At 38.9% G+C, this 15,082-nt stretch overlaps 1 protein-coding gene across 1 annotated transcript in view; it reads right to left on the bottom strand.

Moving 5' to 3' along the window:
- USP6NL (USP6 N-terminal like) overlaps positions 1-15,082 on the bottom strand; it is a 143,795-nt gene that overhangs the window by 124,355 nt on the left and 4,358 nt on the right. Inside the window, exon 2 of the mRNA XM_060006035.1 lies at positions 2,652-2,738. Within this exon, the coding sequence (XP_059862018.1) occupies positions 2,652-2,655 (4 nt within the window). The 5' untranslated portion in view covers positions 2,656-2,738. The remainder of the gene's footprint in view (positions 1-2,651; positions 2,739-15,082) is intronic.

The following is a 15,082-nucleotide window of genomic DNA, read 5'->3' on the forward strand; positions in this document are numbered from 1 at the left end:
GAATAATAACACATGGAACAGCTACAGTTACCACATAGTAAGGATGTCACTTAGGAACCGTCAAATCCATGCACTATTTACTGAGCATTTACTGAGTGCCAGGAACTTACCACTAGGAATAAGTCTTTGCCCTTAAGGAGTTTACAGAATAGATGAAGATCAGAGTAAACAGGCCGCTGATTTTACTGGAGGACGAGGGCTACTAGAGTGAGGCAAGCAGCATGCTCCAGAGGCACAGCCCCACGGGGCTCACCTAGCGAGTGAAGTGGTAATGGACGACGGGGAGGAACGCTAGGAACCAGGGAACTAAGCAGAAACTGATTTATTTTTAAATCTTAAATGTGAAGCAAGGATTGGGGACTTCACTGTATTCCCAGTGGTTAAATGCCCAATGGCATTGTTCATGCTTTGCAACTCCCTTTCTTTGCAACAAACACAGAGAAATTACAGATAAAATATGAAGACAAATGACCAAAAGGACATACCTATGCCCCCAAACATGTTAAACGTCTCCACAGATCAGAAATCTAACAGAGAAACAAAGTGTGAGCCTTGCTGAAGCCAGGAGGTCTGCTGAGCTCTGGGCCGCAAAGCAGGAAAAGGCAGCAGGCAGCTGATCCTCGGGGATTAACTATGGGTTGATCGTGTGGTGTAACAAGGGCTCCACAAGGGCTACGAGGGTCAGTAGCCAGGCTCTTTGCTCAAAACCAGGGACTGGGCTGGCACTCTTCCTTGATAGGAAACTAGACTGAAAAAGATTTCTGCTAACTGCACTCAGGCTACAGCTTAGGAAGCGGCTGACCTAATGCCAGCTGCCTCAGTGACTGAATCTGTGATATCCCCAATGTCACCATGGGACTGGGGCTCTGGTCCACTAACACAGACCTGATTCTGATCTGGGAACTCCAAAGCCAGGCAGAGACAACGGCAAATCCGCTAGACCAACAGGGGAAATCACAAAGAGACAGAGAGACACACACACGCGCACACACACACACAGGAAAAAGAAAAAAGAAACTCCCATCAGAACTTGCCTGCAGAATTACAGAACATGATGAAAACACCAACAGTATCAACAACCACACATAAACTCACTGCAGACAAGACAAAAATCATCAAATGATCTGAAAAAGACTTTAAAATAAGCATGTAAGAGATCTTCGAAGAGATAAATAACAAAAGAACCAAAAAAAATTAAATACAAACGAGCAGAAATGAGAAATGAACTAGTAGATAGAAAACAAATTTTAAATCTTGCAAATAAAGTATAACCATTGTAATTTATAGATAAATTGTTGGTGGTTCCGATACATATCTTGGCTGCCTAGTAAGCCATCCCTCCCTCTGCTTTCACGCTCACAGGGCTCTGAGTTTTAGGAGGCAGTCGTGTTAGACACCAAGATTCAAAAATCAAAGACACCCTGTATTTGTCCTCAAAGAACTTGCCAGCTGTAACAGTGATCTACCAGACCACTAAGGTTACAACGCAGAACAAAATTTAGTTACATTTCCAAAAAAGGTAAGCATTTTTTAAACTAAAATGCTCTTAGTGTTCATGAAGTCATATTACCATCTTTACTAGAGTTGGCATTCTATGATAGGTAAACATTCTCACAACACTTCATATGAACGGAGCTGACATAACCAAAGGTGCTTCTTTCCGAATCTGTATTTGAACTCATCTGGCAACTATCCTTGTTTATTCAAAGCACACCACTGAAAAAGTAACCCACTGAAAAGTCTCCAAAACCAAAGACCACTACTTGCAATATTACTTTTAGCAGAAAGCACTCAAAGATGTCACAATAACAGCTTCATTTTCACTTATCAACTGCCTGATTATTCAAACTGATGAGAAAAGCGACTCTATTCCTATTAAGGTAAGTATAATTAATATAAATAACATGTGAAAAATTTTAAACTCTCTAATATTATATTCCAATAAGAAAATGCTCACTTCATCCCAAGGTTTCCATAATCAAAAAGCTGTACTCTAAAAGTACATCAGAACTGTCATAGGATCCCAGTCAGGATTAAATCTTAATTCTTTCCTCACTCTCTAAAAGTAAACAACACAAAATAGTAAAATCCAGTTCTGTTCACAAACAGAAGTGGAAAGGAATGACAGAAAATATTACACATACCATCCCCTCACAACTGAGCAGATAAAATCTATATCAAGACAGGTCTATAGGATAGACTTGGTTCCTTGATCCATCAAAGACATTGATAAAGAGATTTCTTTCTTTTTTTTGCTTAAATATAATATTAACCTATGTTACCCAATGATTAAATTTCACACAATAAAACCTCTGCTAATTATGGTCAACTGCAATTTTTTCCCTCTTCATATTTCCAAAAAGTCACTTTCCAATGGCTAGTCAACAGAAAAGTTTAGATAGTGGAACTAAACCAGCCAAGAAGCTAATGACACAGATATCCTCACCACACCTAACTTCTTAGAATAAATCAAACATCAATCTCCTCGTTTAAATACAGGCAAGTGCACAGTATTGGGCTGAACCAGATTATCCAATCTCTGATGAAGTGACATAATTCCAATCTGCTCAGTAACAATTTTTTTCTTTAAGGACAACAGCGCAGATGCTCCTGAGAGGACTGAAATGATACACAGGAGGAAGGGCACTTACCCATGACTGGAGATGTCTTTGTACGTGGTCCCGATCAGGCACTACACCCAAATCTGCTGTCCAACGTTTCTCAGAGGAATACATGTCCTGGTCAGAAAACAAAGAGAAAGAAATCATATTTTCTAAAGGTCAGTGTTTAAAGTTTTCTAAAAGGAAATAAAAATAATTTACTTATAAAAATTTTCTATTTCTAAAAGAACCCCATGACGTCATCTAAATATAAAAAATTACCAATCTTCGGAATATCATGATTCTGCTCCTATTTTCCTTTTTCAGTAAGCCATTACCTCAAAAGCAAATAGTATGTCTAAAGGAGTTACCACACAGAAACTTATTAACATGTGCCCTTTGTCTTCAGTCCCTCCCCATCCCACCCCCACATAAATAAGTCATAGGAAGAAAGCACTCCATTGGGGGTAAATTAAGCATATCACGCGAGCTAAATGTATTCTGACTGCACACAGGTGATTTATATACACCATCAAATAAAGGTTACCAAAGTGATTGCTATGGACTTTCCCTTATAATGGGCAGTTTCCTCACTATAAAAGTAATATGGTTTCATTGTTTTAAAAAGCTGGAAACAGCAGCAAAGTAGAAAGAAAAAAAATTCTCTCACAGTACAATGCCACTACATCTACCCAACCATGTGGGGCATATCTCCTTTCCAGGAACTTTCTGTACATATTTTAAAAATACACTTTATAAATACTACATACAAAATTTTGTATTTGGTTCTTTTGAGTATAACGTAAAGCACCACCCTGCATTATTATAAATACAAACTTAACCCTCTGCCAAGATTTCCATTATAAATCTTCTTCTCTTGATAATATATTAAACAAAATGAGGCATAAAGTAATACTAATGCTACATTTAAACATAACCACAGATGCACAAATGCCTCCCCAAACCTAATACATGAAATTCCACAAACAAGGTAACATCAGATTCGATATAAAATTTACATTTGTGCTAAGTCATGTGTAGCTGCCTTCATAAACTGATAAGCTACTTCTCGTAATCACCAGAAGCGGTGATTACTTTCTAGATCAATTAAGAAAATAGCATAATACTAAGGACCTCTGCTTCTGAAACAGATTTCAGTTCAGGAACCATCTTTTGAAGAAACAATGCTTGCCCCATCTATAAAACATCTCTACTCATACTGTGTAATATACAAAAGAAGGATAAATTCACCGAACGGAAATTCTGGACGCCCAGCAGGGTCCACACGCTGTAATTAGTAGTGGCCTATCTCCGACGGGCTACCGCATAATCACCTAGCCCCCACCCCACACGCCCTCCTCTTCGTCTTGCAGCGGCTACTATTAAATGATTTCCATTTCCAGATAACCCAATTATCCCAAAGAAAATGAGAAGCTGTAGGGAAAATTCTAAAGCAACACATAATCCACGTGACGAAAGGTTCTCACAATGAATACACTTTCTTCCTGGTGCTTCGCCGAGTCTATTAGACTTGTTTCCCGGCCAGGAGACTAGGAGGTGGCGCACGCTGCCCAGAGGAGCAAACTGACAGGTGGCCGAGGACGAGGGCCCCATGTCACAGAGACACAGAGGAGACTACCCGCTCACAGGGGCCCCGGGAGCTCACGCACTGCTCGCTCACACCTGTGAGGTCTTCTCTCTGCCCAGGGACTTCTCTCTTTGTTCATGCTTATATCAAGTTTTTTATCTTAATTTAAAATTCCTACATGGCAACATCAAAGCACTTTGTACTAAGTCATGCACCCCTCCTACCCACAGTTATAAACTGCCAGATAAAAACTTATTCAAGGATTGAAGTTCCTCATATATTAGTTTTCTCAGCACTAAAAAGAGTAACTTCAAAAAACCAGGATAATAAAACTTATAAACACTGGATTTATAACCTTACTATCTGAGGTGGTAAATGTACTTGACAAATATGCAACAATGCATGAGCTGGAATTAATGTCATGGAGTAGTTCTTAGAAAACACATTTTTAAATTACTTATAACTGAAGTCCTATGTTCAAGATTCTTTATGCTAATCACAGCTTTGAAATGCAGACCCTCCATCCCCAAGTAGGTGGTCACCAATTCTTTTCAGCAATGAGGCAGTTCAGAAGCACAAATGATAAAACTTTCAGATTCCCTTCCTCCTCCTCAAAATGCTACCAACCTGGACATACGAAGAAGAAAGAAGAAAAATCTTACTTGTTGTTTTTCACACCGTCTAAGAGGGAAAGAGTCTGTCTTAAATCCAGAGTTTCACGTAAAAGGCATTATTGGGATATTTCTGCAAAATCTGGCTTTTCAACGCACTTTCCAGGAACTTGAGCCACTGCTGTTTATTTTCAGCAAAGAATTTATCCTCATGCTAACCTACTATGGGTTCTTTCAAGTGGTTCCTCCAACTTTTGTGATAACACTTGATATGCACAAGTGGTAATGCTACAGCAGGCCTCCTTAGGCCCGCTGACACCCATCCTGACAGGGAACTCAAGGACCAGTTAAAGGAAAAAAACTCCACCATATCCTTTTCTTTACTGCAGGCACTAAACATGACCTAAAAATAATTCCTGTCACTTTTTTTATTGTTTTGTTTTGTTTTTTGGGGTTTTTTTTTTTGCGGTACGCGGGCCTCTCACTGCTGTGGCCTCTCCCATTGCGGAGCACACAGGCCCTGGACACGCAGGCTCAGCGGCCATGGCCCACAGGCCCAGCCACTCCGCGGCATGTGGGATCCTCCCGGACCAGGGCACGAACCCTTGTTCCCTGCATCGGCAGGCGGACTCTCAACCACTGCGCCACCAGGGAAGCCCACTTTTTTAATATTTATTTTTATTTAGTTTATTTATTTGGTTGCGCTGGGTCTTGACTGCAGTAGGCGTGCTCCTTAGTTGCGACTCACAGGCTCCTTAGTTGCAGCTTGCCGGCTCCTTAGTTGCAGCACGTGGCCTCCTTAGTTGTGGCATGCGAACTCTTAGTTGTGGCACGCATGTGGGATCTAGTTCCCCAACCAGGAATCAAACCCGGGCCCCCTGCATTGGGAGTGCAGAGTCTTATCCACTGTGCCACCAGAGAAGTCCCTCCTGTCACTTTTAGTCAGTTAAAACCTACGGAAGTATTTAAAAGGATTTCTGGTTTTATAACACCAGATCATCTATTCTAAAACTAGCTCAAAAGTCCCACTTTTAAATTATTTTAAAACTTAAATTTAATAGAATTATAAACCACAACATACAGTAGCACATTCTATTGTTTCTAATGATATTCTGTCTGGAGATCAAATTAACATTAATTTATTTCATTGTACAATAACTTCTACAAAGAAAATACACAAAGATTCCCAATCTCTACTAAAAGCTAATGTAATCTCCATTTTTAATCTCATCACAAATTATAATTTTAAAAAATCAAATTTAATCTTGAAGATATTATGCTAAGTGAAATAAGCAAGTCATAATAGGACAAGTACTCTATGATTTCACATGTATGAGGGACCTAGAGAAGTCAAATTCACACAGACAGAAAGTAGAATGGTGGCTGCCAGGGGCTGGAGGAACGGAAAATGGGGAGTTAGTGTTTAATGGGTGAAGAGTTTCATTTTGGGAAGACGAAAAAAGTTCTGGAGATGAATGGTGATGGCTGTACATTAATGTGAATGTACTTAATGTACCTGAACTGTACACTTTAAAATAGTTAAAATGGTAAATCTTACGTGTATTTTACTACAATAAGAAATAGAAACGTAAAAAAAGAATCAGTTACCTATGGTTTCGAAAGGGTAAGCAAATCCTGAAGTAACAGAAATTACAAAGAATTTAGACTTTTTAATTCATAAATACTAAAAACCAACTGCATGTTTCTAATATTTGGCTATAAGAGAAAAAGAAGTGTCTACGTGAGAAATAGCTAGGACTCATTACTTAGATTTTTTAAAAAATCCCTACAACTAAATTACTAACACACGCTCCTGCTAAATCCAGGAGGATTTAGCTGTTCCCCCAATACCAACATTCACTATGATCTCTTAAACTCATTTGGTTTATTTCCATCCATTTTCAAAATATTTTTCCTTCTAAATACGTGTATACTTTTTCATTCATGCACTCTTGTATACATAAAACACTGACACCAAGAAGCTGAAGATTATGCGTAAGACTTTAAAAACTTTACCCACAGTTCTATTTTTATCATCTTTAAAAATTTTGTAGAATAAGGACAAAGTAATTATTTAATTAATTCTTTCTCATAATTTTTAATTTCACGGTCAGTTTCTATCTAAAGAATTCCCACCACTCTGCTATGAACTTTCCAATGTTTATCATTCAAGATAAGTACTTCAGGGCTTCCCTGGTGGCGCAGTGGTTGAGAGTCTGCCTACTAATGCAGGGGACACGGGTTCGAGTCCTGGTCTGGGAGGATTCTGCGTGCTGAAGAGCGGCTAGGCTCGTGAGCCACAACTACTGAGCCTGCGCGTCTGGAGCCTCTGCTCCGCAGCGGGAGAGGCCGCAATAGTGAGAGGCCCACACACCGCGATGAAGAGTGGTCCCTGCTTGCCACAACTAGAGAAAGCCCTCGCACAGCAATGAAGACCCAACACAGCAAAAATAAATAAATAAACTAACTCCTACCCCCAACATCTTCTTTAAAAAAAAAAAAAAGATAAGTACTTCACTAACTAATAAAATAAAGCTGTAAGAGACTTCCCTTTCTGCAATTCTTGTGTCCAAACGGCTTGAGAACCCTTTTGCTACATGACACCTAAAAATGCTTGATAAAAATATAAGAATTATCCTTTTGAATGCATAGCAAAGCTCACAAGCAACTAAGGGATGTCCTCAGAGACCAAAAAAGTAAACAGGAGCACAAATAGAGAGTGGAAGGTGGGCAATGATGCCAGCAACTGCTCTAGAGGCACAGACAATCCCCTATAACCAAGCTATACTGTCTAATACTGAGCCACTAGCCACATGTAGCTTTTTAATTTTAAATTAATTTAAAGCATCTAAAATTTAAAATTCAGTTCCTTTGTCACACTAGCCACATTTCAAAGGTGACTACTGGCTATCATATTAGCACAGATATATAATATTTCCATTATCATGGAAAATTCTATTGGATAATGCTGAAGAGATTTCAGTGTTAACAGTCATGCATGGGACAAAGCAAAAGCTTCATACTACACAACATGGGAAGTCAGACTAAAGATAAGCACTTAAAGCCTGGTCCCTGAAGAACTAAATCTTCAATAAAAAAGAATAAACTATGAAAAAACAATCTACCGCAAACAGAGACTAGAGAAAAATTCTCCCCTGCGTCTAGGCTTATTGGTGTTTTGGGAGGAGAAGGGGACTATTCCCTGGAAGTTTGCAACCAAAACCAACCTTCACACAGGTATCAAGTTCAAATCCATACTACTTGTACATTGTGAAAATCTCAAGCCTAGAAATTAAGTGGCCCTGGGTTGACAGTGTCCTCAATTGCAATTCTTCTCTGGGAGAAAGCACTCTTAACCCAGGTCTCGTAAGAATTTCCACAGATAAAGTTACCATAAAAACAAGTTCAAATTGTAAAACTAAGGATAATAAGCAAGATACAACAGAAATAAGTATATAATTCACGATTTTTTTTTAAAAAGAGGGTGGGGCTTCCCTGGTGGCGCAGTGGTTGAGAGTCTGCCTGCCGATGCAGGGCACACGGGTTCGTGCCCCGGTCCGGGAAGATCCCACATGCCGCAGAGCGGCTGGTCTCGTGAGCCATGGCCGCTGAGCCTATGCATCCGGAGCCTGTGCTCCGCAACGGGAGAGGCCACAGCAGTGAGGCCCATGTACCGCCAAAAAAAAAAAAAAAAAAAAAAAAGAAGAAGAAAAGCAAGAGAATGCTGGATCCCAGAGTTTCTGGGGACAGGAGTAAGATAGAGGAGGAGTTGTAGGGAGGTGTGAGCCAAGACGGTAGTGCTAGCATTCTACCACTTAACCTGAGGGAGGGGACAGTACAAATATCATTCTATTAGACCTTACATAACATTACATATAGTCCTTCGTATGAATATATATTTTATTATGAAAAAGCAAAACTTTTCCAACAAAATTCAGAAATGAAATGATTATAAATAAAACTGACAACATATGTTAAGTAATCACATGTATAAAAGAGTTAAATGCATTTATAATCTTTAAGTCATAATTAAGAGACGGAAAGAGTTGTAGTGACTCACATTCTTTTTTTTAATTAATTAATTTATTTTTTATTTTATTTATTTTTGGCTGCGTTGGGTCTTCATTGCTGCGCATGGCCTTTCTCTAGTTGTGGTGAGTGGGCGCTACTCTTCGTTGCGGTGTGTGGGCTTCTCATTGCAGTGGCTTCTCTTGTTGCGGAGCACGGGCTCTAGGTGCGTGGGCTTCAGTAGTTGTGGCACGTGGGCTTCAGTAGTTGTGGCTCGCAGGCTCTAGAGCGCAGGCTCAGTAGTTACGGCACACGGGCTTAGTTGCTCCGCGGCATGTGGGAACTTCCCGGACCAGGGCTCAAACCCGTGTCCCCTGCCTTGGCAGGCGGATTCTTAACACTGTGCCACCAGGGAAGCCCTGACTCACTTATTCTTTAAGAGAAAGAGACAAATACAAGTGATAGCCAGGTCCACTATAAAATGCAAGAGGGAATTTACATGAAAAAACTGATGATTATACATTAACCAAACGTAGAAGCAGCTAGCCTTCCCAAAGAGCTGTGTCATTTGTGCATCTGCTCTTAGCTATCTGATCACTGAAGATTCTGATCTCACCTTCACAGCTGTATAATACAAGTTCATTTTCTAGTAGAAATTCCTAGGTCCTGTTTTGCTGAATTGCCATGCACTGAACTACCATCCCAAGAAAAAACTTAAGAAAATTGTCTTAATTGAAGCATTATTTGTAACAGAAAAAAAAAAGTATAAACAACTTAAATGTGCAATAATAAGGGACTGACTAAATGAATTGTTAATTTATATGTAATGGAGTCTCATGCATCCTTTAAAAAACATCGCAAAGAAATTTAATGACAGTGAGTGAATGAATGCTCTCCAATGTGCTTTGTGCCACTTTCTCACAATCAGCAAGAAGTATCAGAAATGATGCCTCAACCAACTTAAATGTATTTCCCCAAAGGCTTATAAACCAATACTTAAAGTGATTAATGTTCAATTTTTAAATTTAAAATGAACAGATAATATAAAAATTTACTATTCATTCAATAAATATTTACTGAGCAGCTATTATGAGCCAGACAGCGTTCTAGGCTCTGCATACACAGCCACGAACAAAACAAATACCCCAACCTCGTGGAACTCACACCCTAGCAATTCTAGTACCTTCCCTTCTTAATTCAGATGTACAGTTCATTAGTTCAAATAAATATGTCAGGGCAGATTCCAGGGTACTGTCTTCTCATGCCAGATAAAGAAAACTTTAGTTAATATTTAAAGTCATTATTCATTGACATGGATGGTCTCACCACTGTACTTTCACAATTCTTGAGCTTTCTATAAAGAATGCTCTTTCTGCAGTTTACACCCCCTGAAACACAATGCTGAATTCCCATGGCTTTCAGTATTTTCCCTGCTCAAGAGAAGTAAAGCAAATCTTCTGTCCCAGGTAGAGTAGAAGGTTTATTTACCCCACTCACTCAATCAACAAAGTACTTCCTGCTAATAAGATCAGAGAAGGAGATGGGCAAAATGAGAAATCCTTCGGTTTCCTAGGCTTGTTTACACGTGTATGTTAATGAAGCATCAGATAAGAACCAGGTCTGATTTCCCCCTCTACAGGTAGAATTTAAGTTAGGTTTCCAGAAGGACTTATCGAATTCTAGTAGCTTTACACTGGTCAACGCGTCAACTTCTAGGTATTCAGGAAAACAAATGTCCTTCCCAAGGCTTCCTTTCCTATCTCAGCTACAGAGACGCAGGGCCTTTCAAAAGCAGCTTATAATTTGCTTACATGTCACATTTGCCTAACGTACTTGATACATCCTACCAGAACTAAGCATAATGCCTGAGGTCTACAGATAAAAGCTAGAATGAAGGGTACAGTATCTCTGATTTTCAGGGGCCTGGCTTCATTTAAAAAGTCAATTAAAAATTACATACAGCTAAGTGTAATATAAGCACTGCTGCAGACACTATGAGGACTAAAAAGTAGACAGGATTCCAGGCTCAACTTTAAGGAATTTACATCTAGTTGGATTCTAAACACAAGAATGTATCCATCCATCCATTCAATAAATACTAATTCAGCTCTACAACACGTAAAAACTTCTCAAAGGGCTTGAGATACAGCAATCGAGACAAACCTGATCCCAGCCACCCTGCCGTTAACAGAACATAGTCAGGACAAAAGTCCTAAAGAAGATGGGAGTCAAGGGCTTCAGCTCATGCAAAGGCCCTATACTGAGTTAAAATGAGTAAATGTATGGGCAAAAAAATGTAAATGTATACAGGTAAAAAGAGGAAAATTCATGTAAGATGTCAATAAAATTGGAATTCAGCAAGCTGATGGCAGAATGTAAGAAAATCACTCAACATACAGCAAGTCCAAGATGAAAGTGGTCCAGCTCTGCCATTAACCAGCTCTAGGAATGCAGATCAAGTCACTTCACTTCTCTGAGCCTTGGTTCCTTTATCCATAAAATGAGAAGTTAGCTTTTTCAACCTGGCTACCACTCAAGACTGTCAAGGGATTATGCATGACAAAAAAAAATGCTTTCATAAACTAAATATCTCATATATTTGACACATGCATGAGCATGGATCCATTTTTGGTCTTATTATAAAATAAAGGAATTGAAACATAATTTTTAAGTTCTCTTTCTAGCACTGTAAGGTTTGTGACCTAAAAACTAATTTTAGATCAATGGATAACTAAGAAAGGTTCTAACTTCCTCAGCATTATAAGTAGACTCAATTAATAAATTATTGCAATAAACCAAGTATGAGCTGAAAAAAACTGGTCTAAAATGTTGGTTATGTTTTAAAAAGCGGGGGGGATGGCAGATTCAAAGGGCACTTGGAAGAAAGTCAAGATGACTACTAACAGTGAAGTAATCAAAGGTAATTCTAAATTCAAAGGGAGAATCCAGATGATATTCTTTTGGCAATCCTCAGTGATGGCAGATCATCAACTTTGTAGGAAAAAGTTTTTGTAAAAGAAAAATATTGGGCTTCCCTGGTGGCGCAGTGGTTAAGAGTCTGCCTGCCAATGCAGGGGACATGGGTTCAAGCCCTGGTCCGCAAAGATCCCACATGCCGTGGAGCAACTAAGCCTGTGCACCACAACTACTGAACCTGTGCTCTGGAGCCCGCAATCCACAACTGCTGAAGCCAGCGCGCCTAGAGCCTGTGCCCTGCAACAAGAGACGCCGCTGCAATGAGTATCCCGCACACCGCAACGAAGAGTAGCCCCCGCGCGCAGCAACGAAGACCCAACGCAGCCAAAAATTAAAACAAATAAATTAATTTTTTTAAAATAGTGAAATGTCTGGAAGGGCATATTTCTTAAAAAAAAAAAAAAAAGAAAAGAAAAATATTTCCCAAGCAAGTCTGGTGAAGGAGCTTAGAATTCAAACTGATAATAAAATGTGATATAAATTGATGATGAATAGGGTTTCATATCTCTAAAAAGCAATTTCTAAAAAGAAATTTCTCTTCAGCAACTAATGTAGTCTACTAATGGTAACTAATTTGAATACATATTCTAAAATGCTGCTTTCAAAATGAGTCTATTACTTCACAACCACATTATTCTACTTAGCCTCTATTTTCCAATAACTAATCATCAGCTGGGAAAGTAAAACACAAACACACGAAAGTTACATAAAAGACAAAATAAGGGACCTGCATTTCCGACAAAAGTAAACCACATATTACACACCAACCTTAAAGACAAAAACCTAGACCAAAATATATATATATATAAATGTATATATAAAGTATATTTTTTAATTATTAAAAATATTAGAGGGTAAAAATTGGTACAACAACTTTGAAAAACTGGTAATAACTCCAAGAGCTAAATATTTATCTACCTATTACTCAACAATTCCATTTCTAGGGATACTTCCAAAAGAAAGGAGTCCATACGTCCAACAAAATACATGTATAAGAATGTTCATAGCAGCTTTATTATAACAGCCCAAAGCTGGAAATAATGCAAATGCCTATTAAAAGTAGAATGGAGAAATAAATTGTGATACATTCGTATGTTAGGTTACTACTATGACAGACAGTATTTTCCAATAACAGTCACTGTAATATTTCTCAACTCACATGTTGTTCCAGAACCTTGCATCTCTCATCAACAGGTTTCTGCTCTCTCTAAACCCGGGTCGGTTCCTAACAGGTGATCTAGCGTCCATCTGGCTCTCCACATCCCCCCCTCCCTGGGCTGCCTGTGCAGGACGACCGCCCTGGCAACCGGCCACCACCCAGTGACAAACTCAGGCCACCTAAGATGCTCTATCATCAACCACCAGCTGTGGGAGCAAACGTTCAAATAACGTTAGGCCCAGCTTTCCAGCTGCCCTACTTGAAACTAAATGAAGCAGAGACAAGCGTTGCCCAAACTGCAGTTTTGTGACAAACATAAATGTTGTCATTGTTTAAGTCACTGAGTTTTGAAGCAATTTTTTTTGAGGCCACAGTAAACTAGAAAAAGTGCAGAGCAATAAAAAAGAAACACTACTGCCACTTGCAACAACATAGCTGCATCTCACTGATAAAATACTATGTTGAATGAAACAAGCCAGACAAGAGAGTACATATTGTATGATACCATTTTGACGAAAAACTAGAAAACTTCTATGGTGAGAGAAAACTGAGTAGTTGTTACTTGAGGTAAGGGAGGAAGGTGGCATGGATTGGGAAGGAGTGTGACAGAGCCTACCGCGGTGGCAAAAATATTCTATACGTTAAACTGGGTGTGATTATATACTTAATTACATTTATAAAAATTCTTCAGGGTATACATTTAAGATTAGTGCATATTATTATATGTATATTACACCTTAATTTTTAAAAGGTGGGGAGAGGTGGGGCGATCAAAGAGCTAACAAGATAATGAGGAATTACCAGCCACAGTCTAAGAAGAGGAATCCAAAATGGGGACCATGGTACCCTGGGGCTTCTTTCCTTCCGGAAGTGTTTGCCCAATCAAGGGAGGTGCCTGAGAGGCTAAAATGCACTTAGGCAGCCTTGCAACCTAGGAAGACAACATGTCAGAGTACAAGAGCCACCAAGGGAGCCATCCCGTGCTTTGGAGTAAGACTTCAAAAAGCTGAATTCCAGAAGAAAGAATAACACAAAGGTAAACTAAACCAGCCTTTGCACAGACGCTAAAAAAAAATCTCAATTTGGATCAAGGTGATCCTAAGTGCCTGGCAAAAGCAACAGAAAAATCCTTATCTAAATCTATAATTACTTCTAGAAATAATTTTTCAAATACAATGAACAGTACACAATCAAAGATGAGCAGGCATACAAGGAGATGAGACTCCTTGAGAAATACCAGACGACAGAAAAAACCAGCAGGACTCTGGGACAGAGTTACATGCTTACTCTGTCCACAGAGATATATGCAAAGCTTGAACATTTTGATAGGGAATTAGTAACTATAAAAGCGGCATAGCAGATTTTAAAAAGAACCAAACTGATATTCTAGAATGAAAAACACAATAACCAAAATTAAGAACCCAGAGAATGAACACATTTAAGACCAAATTAGACAGAGATGAAGACTAACTTAGTAAACCGGAAGATAGGCCAGAAGAAAATGTCCAGAAAAAAAGAAAAAAATAGAAAACCTAGAAGACAGGTGAAATACACAGTGGAGTCAGTGAGACCTAACACTGGAACCGAAGTCCCAGAAAGATTAAGCATGAGAAATGGGGAGAAGCAATATTTTAAGAGATGACAGCTGAAAACTACCCAAGACTGATGAAAGACATCAGGTAACAGCATTAACACGTATACGCCCAAGCAAGAAAAGGAAGGGGGGGGGGTGAGGGGCGGGGGAGGGAGAGGACATCATCTTAAATAAAATCTGAAAGACAAAAAGAAAATCTTAAAAATTGCCTGAGAAAGAAACAAATTACCAACAAAGTGATAAACTGCAGCTGCTTCTCAATAGAAATAAGGATTATAGAATAATCTCTTCTTCAAAGAACTAATATACAAATATATGTATGTATGTATCTCCAATCTATAATTCTATACCTAGCAAAATGTATCTTTCAAGAATGTAGGTGAAATAAAAACATTCTTAGACAAACTAAGAGACTGAAAATTTTTCAACACTAAATCCACTCTAAAGAAAATACTAAAGGGTATTCTGTAGGCAGATGGAAAATTATTTCAGAAGGAAGGTCAGTATCACAAGAAGGAATAAAGGAAAAGAAAGACAGTTAAGTCT

Source organism: Delphinus delphis, chromosome 2, assembly GCF_949987515.2.
Source record: "Delphinus delphis chromosome 2, mDelDel1.2, whole genome shotgun sequence".
Lineage (NCBI taxonomy): Eukaryota > Metazoa > Chordata > Mammalia > Artiodactyla > Delphinidae > Delphinus > Delphinus delphis.